The 25,122-nt window shown below is 43.3% G+C and overlaps 1 protein-coding gene across 3 annotated transcripts in view; it reads right to left on the bottom strand.

The window, feature by feature from the left end:
- Positions 1-24,065, bottom strand: part of RASAL2 (RAS protein activator like 2) — a 271,470-nt gene extending 247,405 nt beyond the window's left edge. For all 3 annotated transcript variants that reach the window (XM_037145588.2, XM_037145589.2, XM_037145590.2), the window contains exon 1: positions 23,768-24,065. In XM_037145588.2, coding sequence (XP_037001483.2) covers positions 23,768-23,969 — 202 coding nt within the window. In that variant the 5' untranslated portion in view covers positions 23,970-24,065. The remainder of the gene's footprint in view (positions 1-23,767) is intronic.
- Positions 24,066-25,122: the final 1,057 nt, after the last annotated feature.

The following is a 25,122-nucleotide window of genomic DNA, read 5'->3' as shown; positions in this document are numbered from 1 at the left end:
AAATGGTGATAAACTAACTTGAAAAGGGACTTGACTTGGGGGTGGTGAACATACAACACAATATACAGATGATGTATGATGGAACTGTACACCTGAAACCAATATAATTTTATTAACCGATGTCACCCCAATATATTTTTTAAAATGTTTTAAGTAAAGAATAAAATAAAATTTGACAAATCTGTATTGTTAATTCTTCCCTCATGTAAAAACCTATACTTATCCTGGCCATAATTTTACATATTATAAGATATACCAAAAAATAAATAAAACATTACTGGTAATAAAACCCCTAGCTCTCCAATACAGGTTTTTCATGCACCACAAAGATACAATAGTTGCCTCTAACAAACAGCAGTCAGTTCATGAATCATTGGTTCCGATGCATTTTCCTCCCGGATACACATTAAGATGACATGCTAGGATGCAAACAGATAAATGACTTCTCGTGTCATTTCTGACACCCAATCACTTTTACTGCGTTCCCACTACAGTATTTCTTCCCGAAGACCTGGAAATATTATGTAAGCAAACAGCCCTGTCAATTTCACTTTCTCCATCTGGACGTCAACATAGTTAATAAAGCAGATAGCATCATTTTCGTTTTGATTTAAAAGGCCTCCCAAAATACTCAAGCTTTTCAACTCTCATGTTAGCTTCACAAAACAAATGAACGATCTCATTCTTGTCTATTTTTTCGTATTCAGGAACCAAATTAGGGCTGCTGATCAAGCTTCCTAATATTTTCACACTTGCCTAACATTCCAAAGCCACTGGGCTGGAACATTCCGTGACTCTCAGGTTGGTGGCACATTCAGCCGCTCATTTTTCTCAGCAGATAACAAGGGTCAGCTCCACGAATTCTCTGCTCCTTTCAGAACACTCAGTGTGACCTCTGTCTTCAAGGTACAGAATGCCATAAATAAAAACAAGGTAGTCCTACAGCCCGGCTTAGCTTTGAAAAAACGTCTATCTCCAAAAGTTTCCAAAGAGACTCAGAAATGAAAAACCATAGTAGGAAGACTAAAACCAAAAATGAGGCGAGGCCAGTGAGAAATGCTGAAGATAAAAAAGCAGGGCTGTGTTTTTTGTTTGTTCTTTTGTGTTCAACTATGTACAGAGAAATACAAACACAGCAGAGATAAACCTAGGGCTTCGGGGGACAGAGTTTAATGACAAGAAAGCAGAACCAGTTGATTTCTGCTGGTAGAAAGTAAATCGAACCCTGGATTGGAGTCCAAGTGTCAGCAAGTCACAACCTGCTCCAGACTCAGTTTCTTCCTCTAAAATCCTATTTCGCAAAGTCTCTATGAGTCACACTGACGGAAATGTTATGTCACGCAGGCCCAAGAGCTACACAAATATAAGCTCTTAATCCCTTAGTGAACGAAACACATTTTTTAAAAAAAAGAAATATTAAGAGGAAAGTGGAAAAAAAGATAAAATCTTATTCACAAAACTTCTGAAGCTGACCTTATATAAAGAAAATGTTGTGCTAATTTTCATCTTAATGTGTATCCGGGATAAGCAGTTAGGGATATTTCTCAGAAAGTAGAAACCAGTTAAGTCTGCTGACACTCACCTGAAAAGCTTGAAAATGTATCATGAAACAGGTGATTATGAAAAGTTGGAGAAGGGGGGCTCTGGCAATCAATCCTGTTCTGACTCTCTCTACATATTAAAGGAACTTGAAAGAATCCTATCATCACATTCCGAATCTCAATTGTGCCTTATTTATAAGATCGTGCTATTTCCTTCACTCGAGGTATATTTTAACCTTAAATATTAGTACATATATTGCAAGTTGCTTGGAAAACACATTTAAAGGATTTTTTAAAACATGAGGGCACACACAACGCTCAAACAGAATGGGTGAGAGCTGGGTTCGTTTTGAACATTTAGTGTGACTGAGAGGTATCCCAAAAAGCAACTCAGGTCAAAACATCAGAAAACCACTATTTACAGCAGTTATCAGTAACTTTATTACTTAAAGGTCCCCAGGTAACTCTGTCAGAAAAAGTTAAGAGGAATATTTCGATTTCTGAAAGCACAAAAACGTTAAGGGAAATATTTTGAGATTTCAAATCATAAAACTTTTAGGAGAAAATATTGGAAAAAATCCTTGTGCTCTTTGGCTAGATAATAATTTCTTAAGTAAATACCAAAAGCACAATCCACAAAAAGAAAATATTGATAAATCAACGTCAAAATTAAGAACTTCTATTCTTTGAAGACACTGTTAAGAGCATGATAAGGCAAGTCATAGATGTGAAAAAGACAACTGCAAATCACGTATCTGACTAATGACTTCTATCCAGACTATATGAAGAACTCATCATTCAATGAACAAATCCAATTTAAAAATGGACAAAAGATTTCTTTGACATTTCATTAAAGAAGATGCCTCAATGTCTGACATACACAAGATGCTCAACATCATCGGTCATCAGAAAAATGCCATTTAAAGCCACAATAAATATCACTACCCACCTCTTAGAATGATGAAATTAAAAAGTCTAACCAAAGCAAGTGCTGGTAAGGCAGTGAGTGAAGCGGGTAATACGAGAGCCTGCTGGTAGGGTCATAGAAGCACCTAGAAACACTTCATGGCAGTTTCTTAAAATGGTAAACATACACCTACCATATGACTCAGCTGTTCCACTCTTCCGTGTTTGCTCAGAGAAATAAAAACATACCTCTACAGAAAGACTTGTATGCAAATGTTAACAGGTGTTTGATTTGTCACAGTCAGGAAGTTAAAAATAACCCAAATTTCATTGAAAGGTGACCTGATAAATAATTGTGGAATATCCATTCAATGAAATACTACTCAGCAATACAAAGAAATTAACTACTGATACATGCAATAACATGGAGGAATCTCCCAATGTGCTGAATAAAAGCCAGACTGGGAATGAGCATGTATCGCAGGATCCCATTTGTATACAATTCTTGGAAATGCAGAGACAGAAGCAGGTCAGTGGTGGTCTGGCAATGGTGTCGGAGGGATGGGACGTGAGGACTGCAAAGGGACGCAAACCAATTTTTTAGAGGACATAGATGTTAATTTCTTGACTGTGGTGAAGATTTCATGGTTATTTACCTATTTCAAAACATATCAGATTACACTTTAAACATGTACGGTTTGCTGTATGTCAAATGTATTAAATTGTTTTTTTTTAAGATGTATGGATTGATCTGAATGTAAGACTATATAGAACCCACTTCTTATTGCTAAATTGCCCACAGCTCAAAAGAATCACAGATTCTGAAAAACTCTGTAAGTAGGAAAGAAATTAAATTTCACAACTGATTCACACAGGTTATGGAGTATAAATCACGCTTCAAGTTTCTGAGTCCTTGACACACAAACCTTAGGACAGGTGTAAATGAGAAAGCAGATACGCCATAAAGACAGCCAGGTCCAGGAGGAACTGGGATGAAAGTGGACCAGGATCACCAATAAGCCATATTCCTGGGCTTTTAGGAAAAAAACATGTGACTTCCATAAATAATCCTAAAATGTCCGTTAGATGGCCAACCTGTGGTCAGTGTTTGGGTTTACTATAAAAGTGGATTCCCTTTTCAGAATGACTGATATTAAAGTGGAGAGACTCTTCAAATGTAAACCCTGGAATAATTAGGCTATGCCCCAGATGAATATGACTCATGGCTCTTAAGACCGTGTGTTCCCTTAAATTTTGGTAGTCTCACTGGCTGGATCGAACATAAATAATAGGCTTACAAAGGCATTTTCATATTTTTGTATTCCTGCTAAAAATAAATTTTAGATCACTAACAGACTCAGTTTAAGCTTTTTTAAATACAGAAATATTCGCACCACTCACCCACAGGCAGCTTTCTGGCGTTGTCTACAATTAATGAACTTGGACAACTCTGTAAAGATGCTCGAGAGCGTCATGACATCCACAGCACATCCCGGAGAGCGAATATGAATACTGCACAGTTATGGCTCAAAATAAAATACATGCCGACATTGCAGCTCCAAGGTTCACATGAGCAAACATCACAGGCAATGCTTCCTACAATAAGGGTCTGGATTTTCCACCTGCGAGAAGCCAAATCATATAGCACTGAAGAGCACGGACTCAAGAGCACAGACTCAAGTGCCTGGAGTCAAACCCTCCGTCAGACACTTAGGCAAGTCTCTGACTCCTCATCTATGCAATGAGGGCAATCAAAATGTTTACCTCACAGGATAGTTATGCAGATTAAGTAAATGAATAGGCATAAAGCACCCAGAACTACGCCTCACTCACAGGAAGCACCCGAGAAGTCTTACTTTTGTCTTTGCTGTTATAATTATGCTCGTGTTTGTCACTGTTAATGTCTAGAATAATGAGCACTGCCACTGACACTCTGAAAATTGCAGTTATATCAACCAAGAATTAATATAAAAAATCTGAACAGACTTTTGTATATTTTGTCAAAGAAAGTATACAAATGGCCAATAAGCATATGAGAAGATGCTCAACATCACCACTCATCAGGGAAACAGACATCAAAACCACAACGGCACACCACTTCACACCTACTAAGGTTGCTATAATTAAAGAAAATGGAAAAAAAACCAAGAGTGGACAAGGATGTGCAGAACCTCAAACCCTTCTGCAGTGCCAGTGGGAATGAAAAAGGCGCGGATGCTGTGAAAAAGCTTGGTGGTTTTTCAAAAAGTTAAACAGAATCACTCTAAGAACCAGCAATTCCACTTCTAGGAAGACATTCAAAAGAAGTGAACGCAAGGTCTCAAAGCGATAGTTGCATATCAATGTTCAGCAGCATCAGTCGTAATAACCAGAAGGTGAAAACGGCCCAGTGTCCACTGACAAGATAACGAATAAAAGAAAACGTGGATTAGACATACTAACGAGGACAAACACTGTGTGATCCTACTTGTCAAAACTGTGTAAATGCGTGGAATTTTACATAACGTGCTCACAGGTAAATGAAATAACAGGACTGGTTACATAAGAGAAACAGGATCACTGCTAGTTAAGCTAAAGGAAAAGAAAAATGATCAGCTCACAGACATTACAAACCAAAGCCTCTTGAGAGTTAACACTCGGCCATGACTGTCAAGATGTACGTGGAAAAACACCACCCAAAAATCTCTCTTAAACTGATTTAGGGCCTTCTGACCCCCAAAAAGAGCAAGAAATGCGGCCCTGTCAAATCTGCTGGAGCACCTTTTTGTAGCAAAAGGGTAACCACACATGACACTATTCTTTCTTAACCATGTTATCAAGCTAGATTCAAAAATAAGCATGCACGTCTTCATTTCTATAAGAAGGAAAACTACTAGGAAGTCTTTATGCAATGAGAAATATACTAGAGTAGGGTCATTTTTCAGGTATGGAAACGTCTTTGGCTAGCTGGCAGCTGCGGCGCTGGCCATGGTTTTCTGAGGTCTGTCTGCTCATGCAGACTAATCACCATCCATCCGCTCGTGCGAAACCGGCCCTTTGCTACACATGAACACGCACTACAAAGTCTTTGGGTGTCCTCACTCAGGGGCATTCTTGAAACCGACAGATACACAAAAAGTTGTACACAGTCAATTTACACATTAACCCCTGCCCAATTTAATTCAAACAAAACTTCCTACTCACCTCCACTATGTTAACTGGATACCAGAATCTTCATTTTACCCTCAAACTGCTCTATATCATTGTTAAATGTTCAACTATTCTGTTCCTTCCTAAGTTTGCTACTTGCTGACTTAGCAAGGCAAGCTCATGAGTATGTTACATACTAAACAAAACAGTTAATTAATAAAAGAATATTTGGATATGATTCTGACTATACTCGTATAGCGTTCTGGAAAAGGCGAAACCACGGAAGCAGTAAAAGTACCGGTGGTTGCCAGGGGTTAAGGGTGAGGGACATGGAGAAGTGAAGAGGCAAAGCACGGAGGGTTTGGGAGTCACTGAAAATACTCTGCATGAGACTAATTATAATGGTGGATACATGTCATTATGTATTTGTCCAAACCCACTGTACAACACCAAGAGCGAACCCTGACGTAAACTGCAGATCTGGGGTAATAATGGCTTCATCAATGTTAACAAATGTGCCACTCTGGTTAGGGATGCTGACAATGGGGGCGGGGCTACACATGTGTAGGGGCGGGGACATGTGGGAAATTTCTGTACTTTCCTCTGGATTTTGCTGTGAATCTAAATCTGCTCTAAAAAACAATTGAGTCCTGTAGAAAAGAAAATTTAGCCCTGGCTGCTGTGGTCCAGTGGATTGAGTGCTGGCCTGAAAACCAAAGGGTCGCTGGTTCAATTCCCAGTCAGGGCACATGCCTGGGTTGTGGGCCAGGTCCCCAGTAGGGGGTGCATGAGAGGCGACCACACATTTCTGTGACTCTCCCCTCTTTCTCTCCCTTCCTTTCCCTCTGTCTAAAAATAAATTTTAAAAATATTTTTTTAAAAAGGAGTACCACTGGAAAAACAACTCAGTTTTTGAAGGGCAGTCTTATAAGCATTAGAACTCTGAGGACATTTAATATGTGTTAAATAATGTTTAAGGCACCTCATGAAATCTATGTAAAGATATTTCAATATGTTAAAAGTAGCATCATAGAAGTAGGACTTAAAATTAAAAGCCATACTTTCATATACTTTGTAGCAGGAACTGCTTTCCAGGACAGTCACAACCACTTGGCACAAAGTCTCATGCCATAAAAACACTCTTCTAGAAAGCCAACCTGAGGAAAAAAGTCAGAAATTCAATTCAAAGACTTGTGCAAAAAGATAATGAGTAGACTGTTAATATAAAAACTTTCTAAAGTGTTAATGTCTAAAATAGGATAATGGTTAGATAAGTTATGTTAAATTAGAGTCATTAGCAAGTTATATTTTCATATTATAAAGCCTCAAAAACAAAGCAGTGTGATATTGGCACACGAATATAGACAGACCAATAGAACAGAGTAGAAAATCTTGACATAAACCAAAATCCAAAGAGCAACCCTTAAAGGATAGAGGAGTCCCCTTAAACCACCGGGGAAGATGGATTATTCCACACATGATGTCAGGACCACTGGAAAGCTATCTTTCTAAAAACAAAGCTGTATTCGGATCGCATGCCTTACACCAGGATGAATTCCAAAGGGTCAAAAATGTAAATGCAAAAAATGAACAGGACTAGACAAACATGGGAGAATAATTTTCAACCTCAGAACTGGAAAGGCCATTTTCACTATAACATAAACGAAAGGCAATAAAAGAAAAACACACACTCAACTGCATAAGAACAGTTTCCTCATGGGGCAGAGGGGAACACAAAGGAAATACGGACAACTCATCACAGGTAAAGGGTTCTTTATTTAATGTACTAAGAGTTCCTACAAATCACTAAGAAAAAGACCCAATGATCTATTAAAAATGGACAAAAGATATGTACAGTTCACAGAAATGGATACACTTAAATGGCTCTATAAGATATTCAATTACACCTAATATAAGAAATACAAAAAATTAAACTCACCCTAACACTATTTTTTACCTTTTAGACTGTCAGATTCAGAAAATCTTGATAATTTCCTATGTGTGGAAGAACAGACAGTCTTACAACCTGATGAAATATAAACAGGTACAATCCCCTGAGAAGAGGAATTTGCAAATATCTTTCAAAATTACAAATGCGTACATCTCTGACCTAACGATTTTATGAATTTTTCTTGCAGATATACTAACACACAAGCAAAATGGCTTATATTCAAGATTACTCACTGCAGTATCACTTGCACAGGAAGACTTGGGGAATGGTTGAATTATGATTCACCCAGGCATTATGCAACCATAAGAATAAGGAACTGCTTTACAAATTGATGGGAAAAGTATATCCAAGATTATTAATAAGTGTGTGTGGAGGGGGGACATGAAAGAGGAATAACACAAGGTGAAGATCAATTCTTAGAATGAGCTATCACTTGTGTAAAAAGGAAAACAAGCAGCCCTGACTGGTGTAGCTCAGTGGGCTGGGTGTTACCCAGCAAACCAAAAGGGTGCTAGTTCGATTTCAGGTCAGGGCACATGCTGGGTCGCGGGCCAGGTCACTGACTGGGGGCATGTGAAAGGCAACTGATTGATGTTTCACATGTTGATGTTTCTCTCCCTCTTTTTCCCTCCCTTCCCTTCTTTCTAAAAATAAATAAATGAATTTTTTAATGGAAAAAAGCAGGTGTGCAGTAAAAGTTATGACAGTATTAATTCAGATATAAAGCGATTAACAACTGGCTCCAGACCCCTAGAACACCTAGCCAACCTCTTCTGCAAGCCTACTCCAGTCATTTGATTAACCTCTTAAAAAACATGGTATATTTTTAACTAAATTTCTAGACCCCACTCCTTGCAGAGTTGCTGCTTACCTATTTATCTGCTTTCGTGTACTTAAATAGATACAAAAGACTACACAAGCACTTCAAACATGTATATTGATTGTGGGAATGGGGGGACAATGATTGCCTGCCAGGTGGCAAGTGTGGGTAAGAGAGGAGGGTAAAAGACACCCCATGTTACCGTGAGACAGTCTGTCTGGAGCACCAGGGACTTTCTCTCACCGTCCAAGATGTCTGCAAGGGGAAGTTCTCTCATTGAGTGGGCAGAAAGCTAGAAACACCTAATAGAAAATTGGATAGGGCATGAGCAGGAAAAGCTAGCAAGATCACTGAAAAAAAAGAAAAAGCATTCCTACCCACCCCACTCCAGTACCAGACTGGGGGTGGGACCAGGGGAAGGCAGGCACAGGTGCCACGGAAGTCAAAATGGTGCGGTGGGAGGTTCGTGGAGGTTCTGGACCAAAGAGGCCTGTCGGTCTATCCTGAGGAAAGAAGGATTGGTTGGGAGGGGGACTCACACAAAGTGTGAGAAAGTTTGGGAAGTTTGTCATTTTGAGAAAGCATCTGGCCTGTCCCACACTCAAGCTACTATAATCCCAGGGGAACAAAGAGGCTCTTGGGCTCGTGACTCACTCTTGCTCATGACCTGAACTCACACTGTGTGCTCCCCTGTTCTGTCCATGGGCCTCGCAGCCCTGGCAGCCACATGCCCATGGGCTGCAGGAGGGAGCCTCTCTCTTCGGCACACCTGGTGATACTCTTGACCAAGGGCTCATGTGCTCTCTTGCCCATCAGCAACATGGACTGTGGACTCCAGGAGGGCCTCTCTCTCCTTCTTGCCCTCCTGGTGATGCACTGGCTGGTGCGTTCACATAATGGAGTGCACGACCTTGGGGCTTAGCAGCCACATGGCCCACAGTCACTTGGGCTCCACATGCAGGCTCCAGGAGGCAGCCTGAAATAAACAACAGCCACGAACAGGCTAAGCTACCTGAATGGGGACTGTTACCACTTAGCAGTCACCTGTGGGCTCCAAAGGTCTGTAATTCAAATTGGAGCAGGAACTCCAGACGCTGGCTTTGTCTGGGTCTTGCTGAGAACACGGGCTTTGAGACCAGAGTCGCCCTTCTCCCAGATCATGCAGCACAGCTTTCCTTTGGCACCAGCATCTGCCTCACCAGTTTGGCTTTGGTGGCAACAGGAAGCTGAACTAAAACAGGGTTCAGCCAAGAGGGGAGCCCCAAATAAGGATTTGGAATGGGGTCCAGAACTCAAGGTGTCCATAAAATATTAGGATGTCCTCACCCCTCCCTGCCACAGGTATGAGTTGGGGGAAGGGACACAGGGAACAGGAACATCCAGACCTGTTTTGTACAGCAACAGCTTTACAGCTAACCTCTGGCGTGGTCATTTAACATATCTGTAACCTTTAACTTGTTGCACAGATATGTTAAATGACTATGGCCATGCTTTGAGCCAGGGAGAAGGGAGTGACTTCCACTCAAGATGTAACTGGGAGGCAACTCCCCCTGGTTACAGTGCCTGCATGAGAACTTGAAGCTGACTGGCTCCACACCATGGGGCCACACCTGTCCGGACTTACCATGGCAGCCCAGTAAAGCTGGAAGGATATGAGAGTGCTGGCAAGTGTAGCTGATTGTGGAAGGAGTCAGCAGTGGGGCTACAAAGGAGGACTGGTGCGAGGATTTAAACCAAGAAGGGGCAGCCATTGAAGGAAGAACCACGTGGCTTTGGCAGAGTGGAGACTCCCCTCACAGCTTTTCAGAGGAGAACCATGAGGCTTGATCCTGGCCGACAACACAGCTGATGGTGTTGGGAGCCTGAATCTACTTCTTTTCCTGAGATACAGTACCCCAGTTTAGGGCAGAGGGAGCAGGAAGGACTGTGTGAATCTGTGGGTATCCTGAAGGACTTTGATATCTAAAAAATATATATTTTATTGATTATGCTATTATTGTCCCATTTTCCCTCCTTTGCCCTCCACCCTGTACACCCTCTCCCACTCACATTCTCCCCCTTTAGTTCATGTCCATGTGTCATAAATTCTTTAGCTTCCACATTTCCCATACTATTCTTACCCTCCCCCTGTCTATTTTCTACCTACCATCTATGCTACTTATTCTCTGTACCTTTTCCCCCCTCTCTCCTCCTCCCACTCCCCTGTTGCTAACCCTCCATATGATCTTCATTTCTGTGGTTCTGTTTCTGTTCTAGTTGTTTGCTTAGTTTATTATTGTTTTAGTTTTAGGTGTGGTTGTTAACAATTGTGAGTTTGCTGTCATTTTACATGTTTTTCATCTTCTTTTTCTTAGATAAGTCCCTTTAACATTTCATATAATAAGGGCTTGGTGATGATGAACTCCTTGAATTTGACCTTATCTGAGAAACACATTATCTGCCCTTCCATTCTAAATGAAAGCTTTGCTGGATAGAGCCATCTTGGATGTAGGTCCTTGTCTTTCATGACTTAGAATACTTCTTTCCAGCCCCTTCTTGCTTGTGAGGTCTCTTTTGAGAAATCTGCTGACAGTCTGATGGGAACCCCTTTGTAGGTGACTGTCCCCTTATCTCTTGCTGCTTCTAGGATTCTCTCCTTCATTTTAATCTTGGCTAATGTAATTATGATGTGCCTTGGTGTGTTCCTCCTGGGTCAACTTCTTTGGGACTCTCTGAGCTTCCTGGATTTCCTGGAAGTCTATTTCCTTTGCCAGACTGGGGAAGTTCTCCTTTATTATTTGCCCAAATAACTTTTCCACTTGTTGCTCTTCCTCTTCCCCTTCTGGTACCCCTATACCTATAATTCAGATGTTGGAACATTTAAAGATGTCCTGGAAGTTCCTAAACCTCTCTTCACTTTTTTGAATTCGTGTTTCTTCATTCTTTTCTGGTTAGATGTTTCTTTCTTCCTTCTGGTCCACTCCACTGATTTGGGTCTCAGTTTTCTTCCTATCACTATTGGTTCCCTGTACATTTTCCATTATTTCACTTTTCATAGCCTTCATTTTTTCATCTAATTTGCGACCAAATTCTACCAATTCTGGGAGCATCCTAATCACCTGTGCTTTGAACTGTGCATCTGACAGGTTGGCCATCTCTTTGTAGCTTAGTTGTGTTTGTTCTGGAGCTTTGATCTATTCTTCCATTTGGGCCTTTTTTTTTTTTTGGTCTTGATGCGCCTGTTACGTAGTAAGGGGCGGAACCTTAGGTGTTCACCTGGGTGGGGCAACCCAAGTCGCTGGATTGTGACGCTATATGTGGGGGAGGGGCCAAGAGGGAACAATGGCGCTTGCTCTGCTCTCAGTTGGACTTCAGTTGCCTCTGCCACTTCCCCCAAGCAAACTGGGCCCTTCTGGAGCTCTTTCCCAGGTAGGTGGGCTTGTATATGTTCTAGGACCCTGTGGGTCTCTCCAACAAATTCTCCTGTGAGGCTGGGAGTCTCTCCCAGCACCTCAACCCCCACAGGTGTTTTCAATTGGTGTTTTGAGGTTTTATTTCCCATTGCTGGGACCCTGGGTTGTGTGATCTGTCTCATTCCCCAGTTTTGCCTGGTTTGTCTGAGCGCAAACGTGAGACTGTCTGGTCAGCCAGCTGCCTTGCTCGTCTCACTGGTTCTGCCTGCTGTCACCCCCTGCCCAGGGTCTGCCAGCTGCCACCTGCGTGCCAAGGGTCCGCCCGCTGCCATCTCGCATGCCTGGGGTTCGTCAGCTGCTGCCTGAGTGCCCAGGGTCTGCAAGCCACTGATTTTTTTGCTGCGATCCCTCTCCGCCTAGTGCCTGACTCTGCCCTTCCTACTGGTCTGGATGAATGTGTCTATTTTAACTCCTTGGTTGTCTGACTTCCATACAGTCCAATTTTCTGTCAGTTCTGGTTGTTTTTTTGTTTCTATATTTTTGTTGTCCTTATTTTGGTTGTAGGAAGAGGCACAGTGTGTCTACCTACTCCCCCATCTTGGCCACAAGCCTGGATTTTGATATTTTAATGAAGACATCAGGTCACTACTTTAAGTCTGTATAGTTTTAAATAAACATTTCCTTTCTTTTTCATGAATCTCTGGCATTGAGAGACATCTTTCCTCTGGAGGTGGAAAATGTGAACCTAGTGGGAATCCTTTCAGTAATAGTATATCATCAGCCCCCTCGGCCCTGTTCTGTAACAGTTTTTGGCAACCCAGATGGGACAACTGTCCATGGCAGACCGACACCCTAGGGTGCGATAGAGTGAGACTTTGGAATCTTCCCAGTCTCTGAGAATTTCTCTACACTCCTCCTGAGGGCATTGGCTGCCTAATCACACCCAGAAAGGTGTAAAGGAGATGAAACGGAGGGAGCAGAGATGTGAAAGTGTTTTGGTTGAAAACTTGGTTTCTGAACACCATTTTGGAATAATGGAGTTGTGGATAGTCATTTGGTTAGTATACTGCTCCCAAGTTGCCCCTGTCTACTCACAGTTTTGGTGAGCCCAGGTGGCTTTAAGGGAACCTATACCCAGGTTTGGGGAGGAAGCAAACCCCTAGACTCTGTAAGCCGACCCTGCATGTATGTTGGGGATTGGACAGCAAGCCATGTGGGTGCACTGCCATTTTGGGTAAAATGGAGGATGAGCCACATGAGTGCCCCACTGTGGAGGATGGGTCATGCATGAACACCACCATCCTGGATGATGGGTCACCTGATAGTGCTGCAATCTTGGAACTGGGCCCTGTGGTAGGCTAACGGTTCTCTTCAGATTATGGGCTATGTGTTGCTGCTGTGTGGGCACTGCACCCATAAGGTTCTCTGTGTAACTGGTTCTGATTGGAATGACTGTGGTACTGAAGGTCATGAACTGGGATCCAAGGGTGACAATCTGATTTATAAGGTGTTTGCAAGATCTAACCTTCAGAAAGCTGTAGGATGTCCCTGAAAATCTAGGGACTTTTAGTGGAAAGATACTTATAGTGCTGGGGGCTTTTGGCTGCCACTCACTGATTTTAAATACTGAGTCTAAGTATAGTCCTTCCCAGTGTGGGAAAGGAACAAGGATTAAAAGTGAATTATGGTTAAATCTGGATGGGTAACAAATGCATGAAGATGTGAAAGTTTTACACCTGGAAGAAAGGAAACCTCAACTACTTGGGGGTTTTTTTGTTGTTGTTGTTTCATGGGAAAGGAGCCAGTTTCTCCCACTGGTTCTCTTCCTGATCAGAAACCCTCTGTATCTGATGACAAGGAAGGCGCCAGTAACCGGCCCAGTACAGGCCTTTGCTGCTCAGGACCCAGGAAGGGTCACTCAGGGCTGATGAGTGCTTCAGCCTGAGGCAAAGGAGCAAGTCTCTGCCAAGAGGCCAGGTCTGAAAAAGCACGTCTCTGCGAAGCCCCAGGGGACACACTGGTGCAAGTGAATGCCTCTACCTGTGTATTGTTCCGGAACTCTCTGTTTTGGATTTTGCTCTGTATCTGCTCTCAAAAGAAAGTTGAGGATTCTAGAAAAGGTTGAAACTTCATACCCTGTAGGAAAGTGAACAAGGAAAAGGATTTTCTTTCACACTTTGTATTTTTATCCCTACCTGATTCCCTCCAGAATTTGGCACTCTGAAGAAGTAAGTGATGACATAAGGTTTCTTTGCATAAATCCAGTAAGACCAGTCGTTTATAGTGGTTTTGTTAACTGAGATTTTGACTGGAATGTCACACCTGAAGGAGGCATGTCTGGGTTCTGGTTGTCACCAGAAAGCCCCAAGGAACTGAGACTGACTTGAGAAGCTAGTGAAAGCCCATGAGAAAAGCCTGGTACTTTGGTTGGCTAAGCAGTTCATGGCAGTCTTTCCAGGGAAAGAACGAAGGTTGCTTTCCTGAAAGATGCTAAAAAGGAACCTGTAGGCACAATGGAAGCCTCGAGGATTTGAGTGAAACAACGGGTGCAGGCGAAGCCAGATGGCGGATGTCTGGTTCTGCTTCTGTGCCCCAAGGGGCGGACTGAGAAGTTAGTCTGAAGGTTCCCTGTGTGAGTTCCAGCAAAGCAGATTTAAAGATTGTAGGTGATCCAGGCTGCTCTTGGTGTGTTTATGCAAACGGTCAAAATTAAAAACAGGACTCAACGTAGTCCCTTTAATAACAATGAGGGTGATCTTAAGGAGAAAAACTGTGGTTCAAGGAAAATCACAATGCTCAGTATTGGACATCAGAATGGCACAGCTGTCTTGAAAGTTTGCTTTCATTTTAAAGTTGAAACTGGGTTTGTAATATCACCAAAGATGTACAATTTACAGGTGCAAAGGACCTGTCAAATTGCCATTGTTAAATGTCATTGCAGCAAGGACCTTGCAACTGAATGTCTTCCCAAAAGACAGTCTCACAGGCACAGAGACTGGTTTGAGAACTGTTGTGTGAATTAACCTGTGTGTTCTTCTGTGTTCATAGGATGTATGCTATGACTTCATTACCTGCGTGTTCCAATACAGGCCTCACTTAAGAAGTCCATCTTCATCATTGCTCCCTGAGACAACAGTTTGGCTGAACTAAGTGGTTGAGTTGGTGAAGGGTTTGGGTGGTCTGGGGGCTTCGCTTGAGAACTGATTTTCCCTTTTCTGTCTTAATGGCTTGGACAGAAAGGGCCCAGAAATCTGAAAGGAGAGAAATTCTTATGTATTCTTCTCAGCCCGAGTGAAGTACAGTGAGCCACAAGGGTTTTGGATGGGTGTAGCCTGCCTTGTAAACCTTCCTCCAGATAAGCCCTTCTTTACCTAAGTCTCTGCCTTAGGGACTTTGGTGGTTATGGTTTAATCGTGCCTTCCAACTCTTTCCAAATCTGTCACCTCCAGAATACAACCAGGATGCCAACTGTCCAGTAATGCCAGCCTTTGGACACCAAGTCTGCGACTTCCTGGTGACAACCAACTGACTGGGATTCTGTAAGGTCTTTCCCCTTACAGGAAGGACTCCATCCGTGCTGCACCCCTGCCCTTTTCAGGGCACACCTGACCCGAAGGTAGGTAGGACAATGTCCATATCCAGCCAGAAGTAGTTACAAAAGGATGAGACCTTTGCCCATTGTCCTTTATATGATTATAAAGTGGTTGTATATCTGAAAGGAGGAACTGAAACAGGATTCAGCCAGGGGGGGCCCAAATAAGGATTTGGAATGGGGTCCAGAACTCAAGGTGTCCATGAAATATTAGGATGTCCTCACCCCTCCCTGCCACAGGTATGAGTTGGGGGAAGGGACACAGGGAACAGGAACATCCAGACCTGTTTTGTACAGCAACAGCTTTACAGCTAACCTCTGGCGTGGTCATTTAACATATCTGTAACCTTTAACTTGTTGCACAGATATGTTAAATGACTATGGCCATGCTTTGAGCCAGGGAGAAGGGAGTGACTTCCACTCAAGATGTAACTGGGAGGCAACTCCCCCTGGTTACAGTGCCTGCATGAGAACTTGAAGCTGACTGGCTCCACACCATGGGGCCACACCTGCCCGGACTTACCATGGCAGCCCAGTAAAGCTGGAAGGATATGAGAGTGCTGGCAAGTGTAGCTAATTGTGGAAGGAGTCGGAAGTGGGGCTACAAAGGAGGACTGGTGCGAGGATTTAAACCAAGAAGGGGCAGCCATTGGAGGGAGAAGCATGTGGCTTTGGCAGAGTGGAGACCCCCTCACAGCTTTTCAGAGGAGAACCATGAGGCTTGATCTTGGCCAATGACACAGCTGGTGGTCAGGAGTCTGGATCTGCTCCTTTTCCTGAGATACAGTACCCCAGTTTAGGGCAGAGGGAGCAGGAAGGACTGTGTGAATCTGTGGGTATCTTGAAGGACTGTGATATTTTAATGAAGACATTAGGTCACAAATACTTTAAGTCTGTATAGCTTTAAATAAACATTTCCTTCCCTTTTCTCAAATCTCTGGCATTGAGAGACGTCTTTCCTCTGGTGGCAGACAATGCGAACCTAGTGGGGGGTCCTTTCGATAATAGTATATCATCAACCCCCCCTTGGCCCTGTTCAGTAACAGAACCCCCATTTTTTTGTGCAGTTATACTCATGAAGTTATCCTTTCATATCTTCTGAATTTTTTGAAAAGATACATTACCTATTTTTAAAATTAAATTTTAAAATATGTTTGAAAAGTTTTCAACATCTTCAAAAACCATAAGAAGATGCATTATTAAAAAAAAGACAGGATATAAAATATACAGTATGATACCAAATATGTACAAAAAGTACATCTGTACACAGAAAAGACTAGAATGAAATAAAATATTAAGAGAATAGTTATCTTAATACTGAGTGGTGGAATGATAGGTGATTTTAATTTTCTTTGGATTTTCCTGTGATTCAAATCATATTCACAGGTTATATTCACAATTAGAGAAAATGGTATTAATTTCTAATGACATGAATCGAAGGGGTCAGAAATTAAAAGGAAAGGTAGAAAGTTATTAGGGATTATCCAGGGTTCTAAACATCATGTGAAACATTCAAATTTCCATAAGACATCACTTCCAATTGCAGAATCCAGAATTTATGGATAAAGACTTCAGGAAAGTAGATTATACTCAGGCCAGACTCATCTGGCCTGAGTCTACTCTTAAGGATCACTGTGAGATCACGCTCATCCTGCTACTTTCTGGATGCTTTGTCCATTTTTGTTTTCTGTTACCTAGGTAATGGTACTTCCAGCACTTCCCCTCAGGACTGTGAAACTAACAATCTGGTATTTCTCAGTGTCCAGTGTTCCCGACCTCCAGCTCTGAAAGGCCACCTCCCTCGGGGAAAGCAGTAGGCTCTAGGAGCTAAAACAGGAGGCTCAGGAATCTGAGGTTGAGTTCTAATCCTGACGAACTGTGCCATTTGTCTCCAATAGTGGGAATAAACTAAAACTCAACCAGTTTCCGTAATGAGGAAACTTAAAGCATTGTTCTGAAAAATATTCAGGACTATCAACTTTAACGTTTCCTTTTAACTTTTTGCACTACACTTCTGGATTTTGTTTTCTGGCCTGATGTTAAGTATTTTCCTCTCTAAATTTCCACTTTTCCAAACATCATTTGCAATCTTACCCATCTCTGAGACTCAGGAGTACAGATGAAGGTACTTTCAGGAAGCTTACTGAAAATGACAACTTGTGAACAAAATCTGAACAATGTTGAAGACAATTTGTGGAGAAACAAAGCAATCAGGATCTAAAGTGGATCCTTATGAGCAAAGTATACGCCGACACCTACTTACTGTATGTAACCAACACTTGGAAAGGGAAGGTAACTCCTAACACCTGAACCCTGCTGCAAGATAAAGAAGACGATAACTTCTGTATGACCACCTAGCAAGTGAAGTTTTGTCAGGCCTTCAAGAGCTCAATTTCAACTTCCTTTTCTCTTTACAGGACACCCACGAACACCACTGTACTGGGCCTCAGGACACCTTGCTGCTTTCCCTACCATTTCTGCATCATGTACTTCTTGATGGCTGCCTTCTCACTAGAAAATAAGCTACATTAAATTTGTAAAGGCTACTCTACCTACAGGCCTTGAGGAGCCTTTGGGAAGAGAGGTGTTCTTACGAACATCAGAGAGCAATTATCCCTGTGCCAGGACAGGGTGAAGCAATTTCAGCAGTGCCCTCAGCCCATTTCAAACCCCTCCTCCCCGTTAACAAGACCAAACACCTCTCTGGTTACTTAAAAGTTATTCCAACAGGGAGGGACAAGGGAGCCGCCGCTGAATTTTTTCTGGATTAACTCAGTCATTCGTTGAATGCTTTTTTTGTGGTTCACCTACTTAAAAGGTGATCAAATCACTTTGTGCTACTGATGAGAGCAACCTGCAGAGAACAATTACATAAACTCTCAGCTTCAACTTACCTCATCCTTCTTCCTACCGAAACAAAGCCCTAGAAACCACTGCCTGGCCGTCAGTTACTTCCCCAGCAATCTCGGTAAAGCCTACTTTCTTTATCATGTGAATCATTTTTCCTCAGCAAATCAGAGAAGTTTATTTCATTCGATGTAACAGGACACAACTGTATATCATTTTTATTTTTTTAAAGATTTTATTTCTCTTTAGAGGGGAAGGGAAGGAGAGAGGGAGAGAAATATCATTGTATGGTTGCCTCTTGTGTGTCTCTTGCTGGGAACTAGCCTGCAACCCAGGCATCTGCTCTGACTGGGAATCGAACCATGATCCTCTAGTTCGCAGGCCCTCGCTCAATCCACTGAGCTATACCAGCCAGGGCATCATTTTTCAAGTGTATTCCCTGAATTTTATTATCTGAAAAAGATAAGGAAATCCTTACAAACTATTCTTAAATACATTTGGGCGCTCTAGAACTTCGTATTATTTAAGTCAGAAAGTTTGTACAGAACCTCAATTCCATACCGGCAATACCTAAATCCAAAAGGCTCTGAAAATGCTTATTCCATAACTTCTTTAGCAGTAAAATCTGACCTGCGCTGACATAGCACGACTTACAGTCTTATACAGCACTTAGTGTGAAGACTCATTTGTCTAACTGCAGGAATGTTACCACAGCTGATTCCTGACTGTTGCTCTGGACCCCACTAGGGGGTTAATGTCACAGTATATACTCACCATAGCTTCTAAAATTTAAAAAAAAAAATTTGAATTCTGAATGACCCTAGTCCAAATAGTTTTGGAAAAGAGATTGTGGATGTATGGTTTCATTCTTCAAAAATATTTTTATTCTTTGAAAATACAATAGCAATAAACCAAGATGGCAGAGGATAGAAAAATACTAAGATGTTATACAGGAAATTATCTTTCACTTGTAAACATTAATGGAACACATGATTTAAATGACAACAAATTCTCTTGAAGAAAAAAGGGGCTAACTGAAATCAATATAATTTAAAAGAAACGGTATAGGCCTAGGCTTCTTGCAAGTTCTCTTACTCAGTGACGAACTGTCTGCGCCTAACAAATGTCTCTAAAATGTGTTTGGAGTTGACAGGAAATGGTGTCAACATTCACAGTCACTGCCACATCCTAAGTACTGAACTCAAGCTTAAGATCCCAAGGATCCATGAAGTATTAATACTCATTTGTAAAGTTCAATTAACAGTATTTGAGGAAATTACAACACTTAAATAACATGGACACATTTGGGGATGTACTGAGTAAACATTCCCCGATGTTTTTCTGGCAGGCAACGAGCTATAGCACACCAAACTTGGTTCCTATTTCAGACATATAGGAATGGGTGCTTTGCTAAGAATATTTGAAGTTAATTGTGTGAAGAAGATTTCTGTATAAGGTCAGTCACATCTAATTCAAGCTGGTCCAAAATGAAACAACTTTCTGGGCTTGTTACTACTTGCAACATTTTAGGTAAATATAGAGACACAGTATCTAAAAGTGCAACAAAATATATCTCAGCCTTTTTCTCTTAATCCCTGAAGTCCAAGCAGTATTACTGCCACAGGTAAAACTTCTGCCCCCTTTCAATTTATACCCAGTTTATGAGAAATTCCTACCAAATTCCCACTGTCATATCTCTAGAATTATATGGTATTTGATGCAGTATAATTAATTCTTCTCCTCTGCTTGCTGAAATAGTACCAGCCTTTAGAAATTTTAATAAACAGTAAGCTATATACTAGCTTAATGTTATCCAATAATGTCGATATTATGTACTTTATTAACTGAATATATTAGACAAGTCATACCGATATTATTAAGATTTAAAACTACGTGATTTCTCGGTGATCGCTTTATTGTGAAAACCACATTCCCCGTCTAACTATCCAAGGGCACTTCCATGCACACACCCGCAGACCTGTCGGACTGATGAGTGCGGCGCTCGGGCACAGGCACCGCTACAGACTGGTATCTCCCACAGGGCGTCCTGGGCTCACTATTCATTCACGGTAAAGCAGTTCGTTTTCATGTTCTCATTGTTTACCAGAATGCACAGACAGTGAGGCTGGCTTTGCTGCTCCCATTTCCTTTCGCTAGCCTGCTGAGCCTTTTCAGCCAATTGACTTTGCTTTGAGGCTATAAATATCTGAAAAATGTTCTGCATTTGATGCTGTTGGATTCTGCATCCATATTTAGCTGTTTGTGGCATGCCTTTGTTTCCGCGGCCCCACCGCCCATACAGTCAGGCAGGTTGAGATCTGGATGGTCGAAGGACAGACGGATCAAAATGCGGCAGACACCAACTTACTGTGAGCAAGGTACCAATCTGCTAGACACGGTGACAATGACGGGGGTGGCAAGAGAGGAATGCAAAGATAAACAAGACAGCTCCTTGGTGTCAGAAATTTTATAGTCTTGACAGGGCGTGGGCAAAACTAACTGTAATACTGAAATACAACAAATGAAACATTTTTACAACGAAAAGAAAATGAAGACTAAGAATAAATTTTTCTCCTAGCTGTGCCTCAAAGACGTGCATTTGTGCTCTAAATATGGACCCACCTATTGTAAAGGCTCTGAACATATTCCAAAAAAGTTTTCCAATCATGGCAATACACAAAACTCAGGACTGTGCGTGTGTGTGCGTGTACTCAGCTCCCCAAGAGCAAACTTAAAACAGTGCCTAGTCTCCCAGTTTTGTGAGGTAAACTAATGAAATATCATTTCTAAAAGTTTCTGTTAAGGTCATTTTTGGGCAGGGGGGTACTTTTGTTGTTGTTTGTTTGCACACTAGTTTCAAACATAAGCGTTCTGCAGAGGATGTGAACCCTAGCCAGAAGCCAGCCACACTTAAGAGAGCTCCTTATTTCACACCCTATCCTAAAACGCACATGGGCTATTTTAGGTTAGGTCTCAAAACTGAATGAGCTAGACCTGAGCAAGATCCCTATCCCCACCTTCCTATCTTATGAAAACATTCCAAACAAACAAACATCTGTCCTGAACATTCCTCCTTCCAAAACTCAGTTCACTGACCTTTTGATAAAAGTGATCCCGGGATCCTCCGACAATAATGATTTACATGCATTAAGAGCTTGCTTGATGCCTGCCCCAAGAGTCAGCCTGGAAATGGTAGGCCAGTGCAGAAAAAATAATAGGGCAGCACATAGAATCAGACAACTCTAAAGCTAAAACGGACCATAGATACCAATTACTCCAGATTCCACATTTTACATAGAGACTTAGACCCACAGAGTTAAAATTACTCGCCCAAAGTTAGACAACCAATTTGTGGCAAAGCCAGAATGAAAAACCAAGTTCTCAACCCCCAGTTTTATGCTCTAGACTAGGTTTCCCAGTTTCTGGATTTCTTTAAAAAAATAAAAAAAATAAGACTACATGCATCAAAGTCTCTTTAAATTGTGTGAGAAAATCCAGATGTTCCAAAAATAATGAGGCCTTTTAAAGCCCCAAACAAACAAGTAAACAAGAACATCAGCATGAACTAGTGTTTTTCAAATTGATTTCCTACATCGTATTATTTTTTTATTTTAAAGCTTTTTAAAGAGTTATACAATAGGCAACTTAAAAACTACCTAAGAACAAAGAAAAGCTAACAGTCATTCAGGTAGTTCTGGAATATTTACATCAACCCAAGGCAACAAAGTAGTATCCGGGATGAGCTGCTTTAGAGGAAGGAAAGTAGCAGGTTTACACAACAAATAAAAACAACTTCTGGTTAATAGGTAGGGAAGGCAAAAAAGTCACAGGGCTGTAGAAAGTCTGCAACGTGACACTGAAATGCACACTATGTGTGAGGGAGAGAATATATACGTGTATACATACATGTATATTTAAGAATACATATCCACATACACACACCTCACAAATCCAGCCCTAGGAATGGACGCCAACAACAAGCACATATTTTTATGGGTTTCATGCAAAAATGATAGCTAACCTAGGTCTAGGAAACCCAGACAGAATAGGTTTGGACACGGCAATACTGACTTATCATATATACCTATTCCTACAGTAACACAGTCCTACCTCCTACTTCATATAAAAACAATATGTCAAAGACAGGAAAAAGGCTAGAATGGGAAAATGATGTGACCAGGATATATATTCTAAGTCAAGCTTATTTTCAGATCCTCATCAACCTTTACTATAAACTATCAGCTAATCGGCATTAGCAGGTGGATGGAAAATCAGGCACTAAAATTTTTAATCTGCTGAGAATGAACTGAGACCTTGCATCCTCCCCCACTTCCTTGCTTGAATTCTCTCAGTTAATTAGAATACATCAAGAAACACATAAACATCAAGCCAAATACAAAGTGGTACCTACATATAAGAATTGGTTTTTAGAACTGAAAAGGTCCATTAAGAGATTATTTAATCCAATCCTTTCATTTTACAGGTGAGGAATCAAAGGCTGAAAAAGTGACCCAATGCCACAAATCACATGGCCCCTTAGGGGTGAACTGAGACAAAAATTCAAATCTCTGGACTCCGAGCTCTTCTGCAGGGTGAGAGACGTGACATCTTGAAACCAACTCAACTATCTAGAGAGACAATTTCTAAGTCTTGGTCACTCTTGAACAGAAAACACATCCCCTGTTGATAAGTATGAGAAAAGGAAGTGTGATGGACTTGACCACGACAGGCTTAGACGCACATAACTGCCCCAGAACACGGTGCTTGAGCCCAGGTGCTTCAAGTGTGATGTGTCGGACTCAGCCCCATGAGAACGCCTTTTGTGTTCATGCGAACTCAGTGGTATAAACATTGTGACGTTTCAATATTTGGGGAAGCCACTGCTCAGCCCCGAACGTCAGGTTATAAATCCTCAGGCTATGAGTTTTCAAAAGCAGCATGGTCAACCTAATAGGATCTCATCATTCCGCTTTAATTAAAGAGGTGGTTAGTGGGAATGCAGAAAGGGAAAGTTTCAGTGTGTTCATCACTTTTAACTTGCTGAGCAGCAACCCAGTCACTTTACAAAGAGAGCCCGAAACAATAGTGCAGTCTGAAGCAGCCCACACCCCTTGGTCTAAGCGGTCGTCTTTGGACAGTGAGGTTGAGAAAGAAGTTACAGATTATTCTTTTCCCATCAAATGGACAGTTTTGCTAAGTTTTTTCATAATGCCTTGGTTTCCAGCCTCGCCCCCATCAAGAGGAAGAAACAAAACCCGGTGCATTGGACTGCCCGGCGCGCTCCACCAGACCCTCGTGAAGACTGAGTGACAGCTCCCCAAGCCGTCACCTGAGAATTAAGGCTGAACGGCCCAACACCACCCTAAACTTACTACAGGTGCCTGAAAAGGTCCAAAGACCACGCCGAGTCCCACCTCTCCACCCAAGGAGGGAGGACTTGTCAGAAACGCGCCCCAGAACAAAAAGGGACGTGGGAAACTGGACAGTGGGGGGGGGGGGTGAGATCGGGGCCGAAACTAACCAGGGAATGGCTTTCAGCCCGAGCACAGAGAAGAAACCCCCGGCCTCAGCGACGGCCCATGTCCTTACCGTACACCCGGACCCAGCTCTGCTGCTGGCACACCGACTCCAGCAGGATCCGGTCCAGCATGCCCCCGGCCACCGCGCCGCCGACGGGGACCATAGCGTCCAGCTCCTCCGGGGGCAGCGGCGAGTCGGACTCCAGTCCCGGGAACATCTCCGGCCAGGACAGCGCCTCCACGGCTCCTCCGGACGACGGCGAGAGCTCCATGGTGCCCTGGAGCGACTCGGCGGTGGCGCCCTGCCTGCGAGGAGGGGAGGCGGAGAGCGCCGCGGCTGGCGGGCGGTAAGCAGCAGCCGGCGCGGACGCGGATCACCTCCTCCTCTGCCGCCCACTGTCCGCGCCCTGGGCGCCGCAGCCCACCTGCAGCCGGCGGGCGGGACCCAGGCCGGGAGGCGGATCCAGCGTGGCCCCGGCCGCGGAGCGTCTGGCTCAGGTGTGGGTCCCTCCGGGGCAAGGACGGGTGAGAGCCTGGGAGGGGCGGCTCGCCCGCCGGCCCCCTCGGAGCCGCCTCACTAAACCCCCAGCAGGAGTGCCTGCGGCCGGAGCGGGCTCGGGCAGAGGAAAGAGCCGGGCAGGCTGGGCTGGGCTGGGGGCACCGCCGCCAGGGGCCGCCCCCTCTGACCGGCTCCCGCGACCGCTGCTGCCGCCCGTGGGGCTGCGAGCGTCCGCGCCCACTGCCTGGGGGCGGGGGGCGTTGGCCCCGGGTTCTCGCCTTCCTGCCCTCAGCCCCCACCCCAGGAATGAGCCGGCCGGCCACCCTCCAGCTAACTCTCAGGCCACCGCTGCCGTCTCGACTCCGCCGCAGATCTCACCAGCCCGGCAGCCGCAGCGGTGGCGGCGGCAGGCGGCATCCCAGGGTGATAGGCCGGAGCAATCGAGGGCCGAGCGCCGGGCCGCGTGTGCAATCCAGTAATGAAGCTGGGGAGGAACCGCCGCGGAAGGCAGGAGAAATCAGACATCGAGTTATTCATCCGGCCAGCCCCGCCCCCTTTTCACTGAGTATCTTCGCGTGCGTGGTCCGGGTCTCCCCAGCAGCTGCTTAAGCCTACAGCGGAGGCGGTGTGGGAGGCGGAGAGGAAGAGGGGTGCGGGAAATTTAAAAAGAAAGAGAAAGAGCTTCCCTTTCCCGTCTTCCCTCCCTTTTCCTTTTATGCCCTTATTGATGTGTTTGTGGATTTAAACCAGTATTTCTTATTGGAAATATTGGACGCAGGATTGGAGAGGCTGTTTTATTTGACAGTTGCCCTAAGGGGAACGCCTTTCTTCCCACAGAGGAATGTTGGCAGCGGGGCCCGGGACTGTGAGGGCCGTGTGGACTCGGCTCTCAGTGCCCTGTCCTCGCTGAAGCTGGACTTGCCAGT

This window comes from Artibeus jamaicensis, unplaced genomic scaffold (assembly GCF_021234435.1).
Source record: "Artibeus jamaicensis isolate MK-2021 breed Jamaican fruit bat unplaced genomic scaffold, CSHL_Jam_final contig_327, whole genome shotgun sequence".
Taxonomy (NCBI): Eukaryota; Metazoa; Chordata; class Mammalia; order Chiroptera; family Phyllostomidae; genus Artibeus; species Artibeus jamaicensis.
This window is presented reverse-complemented; position numbering and strand designations above follow the sequence as displayed.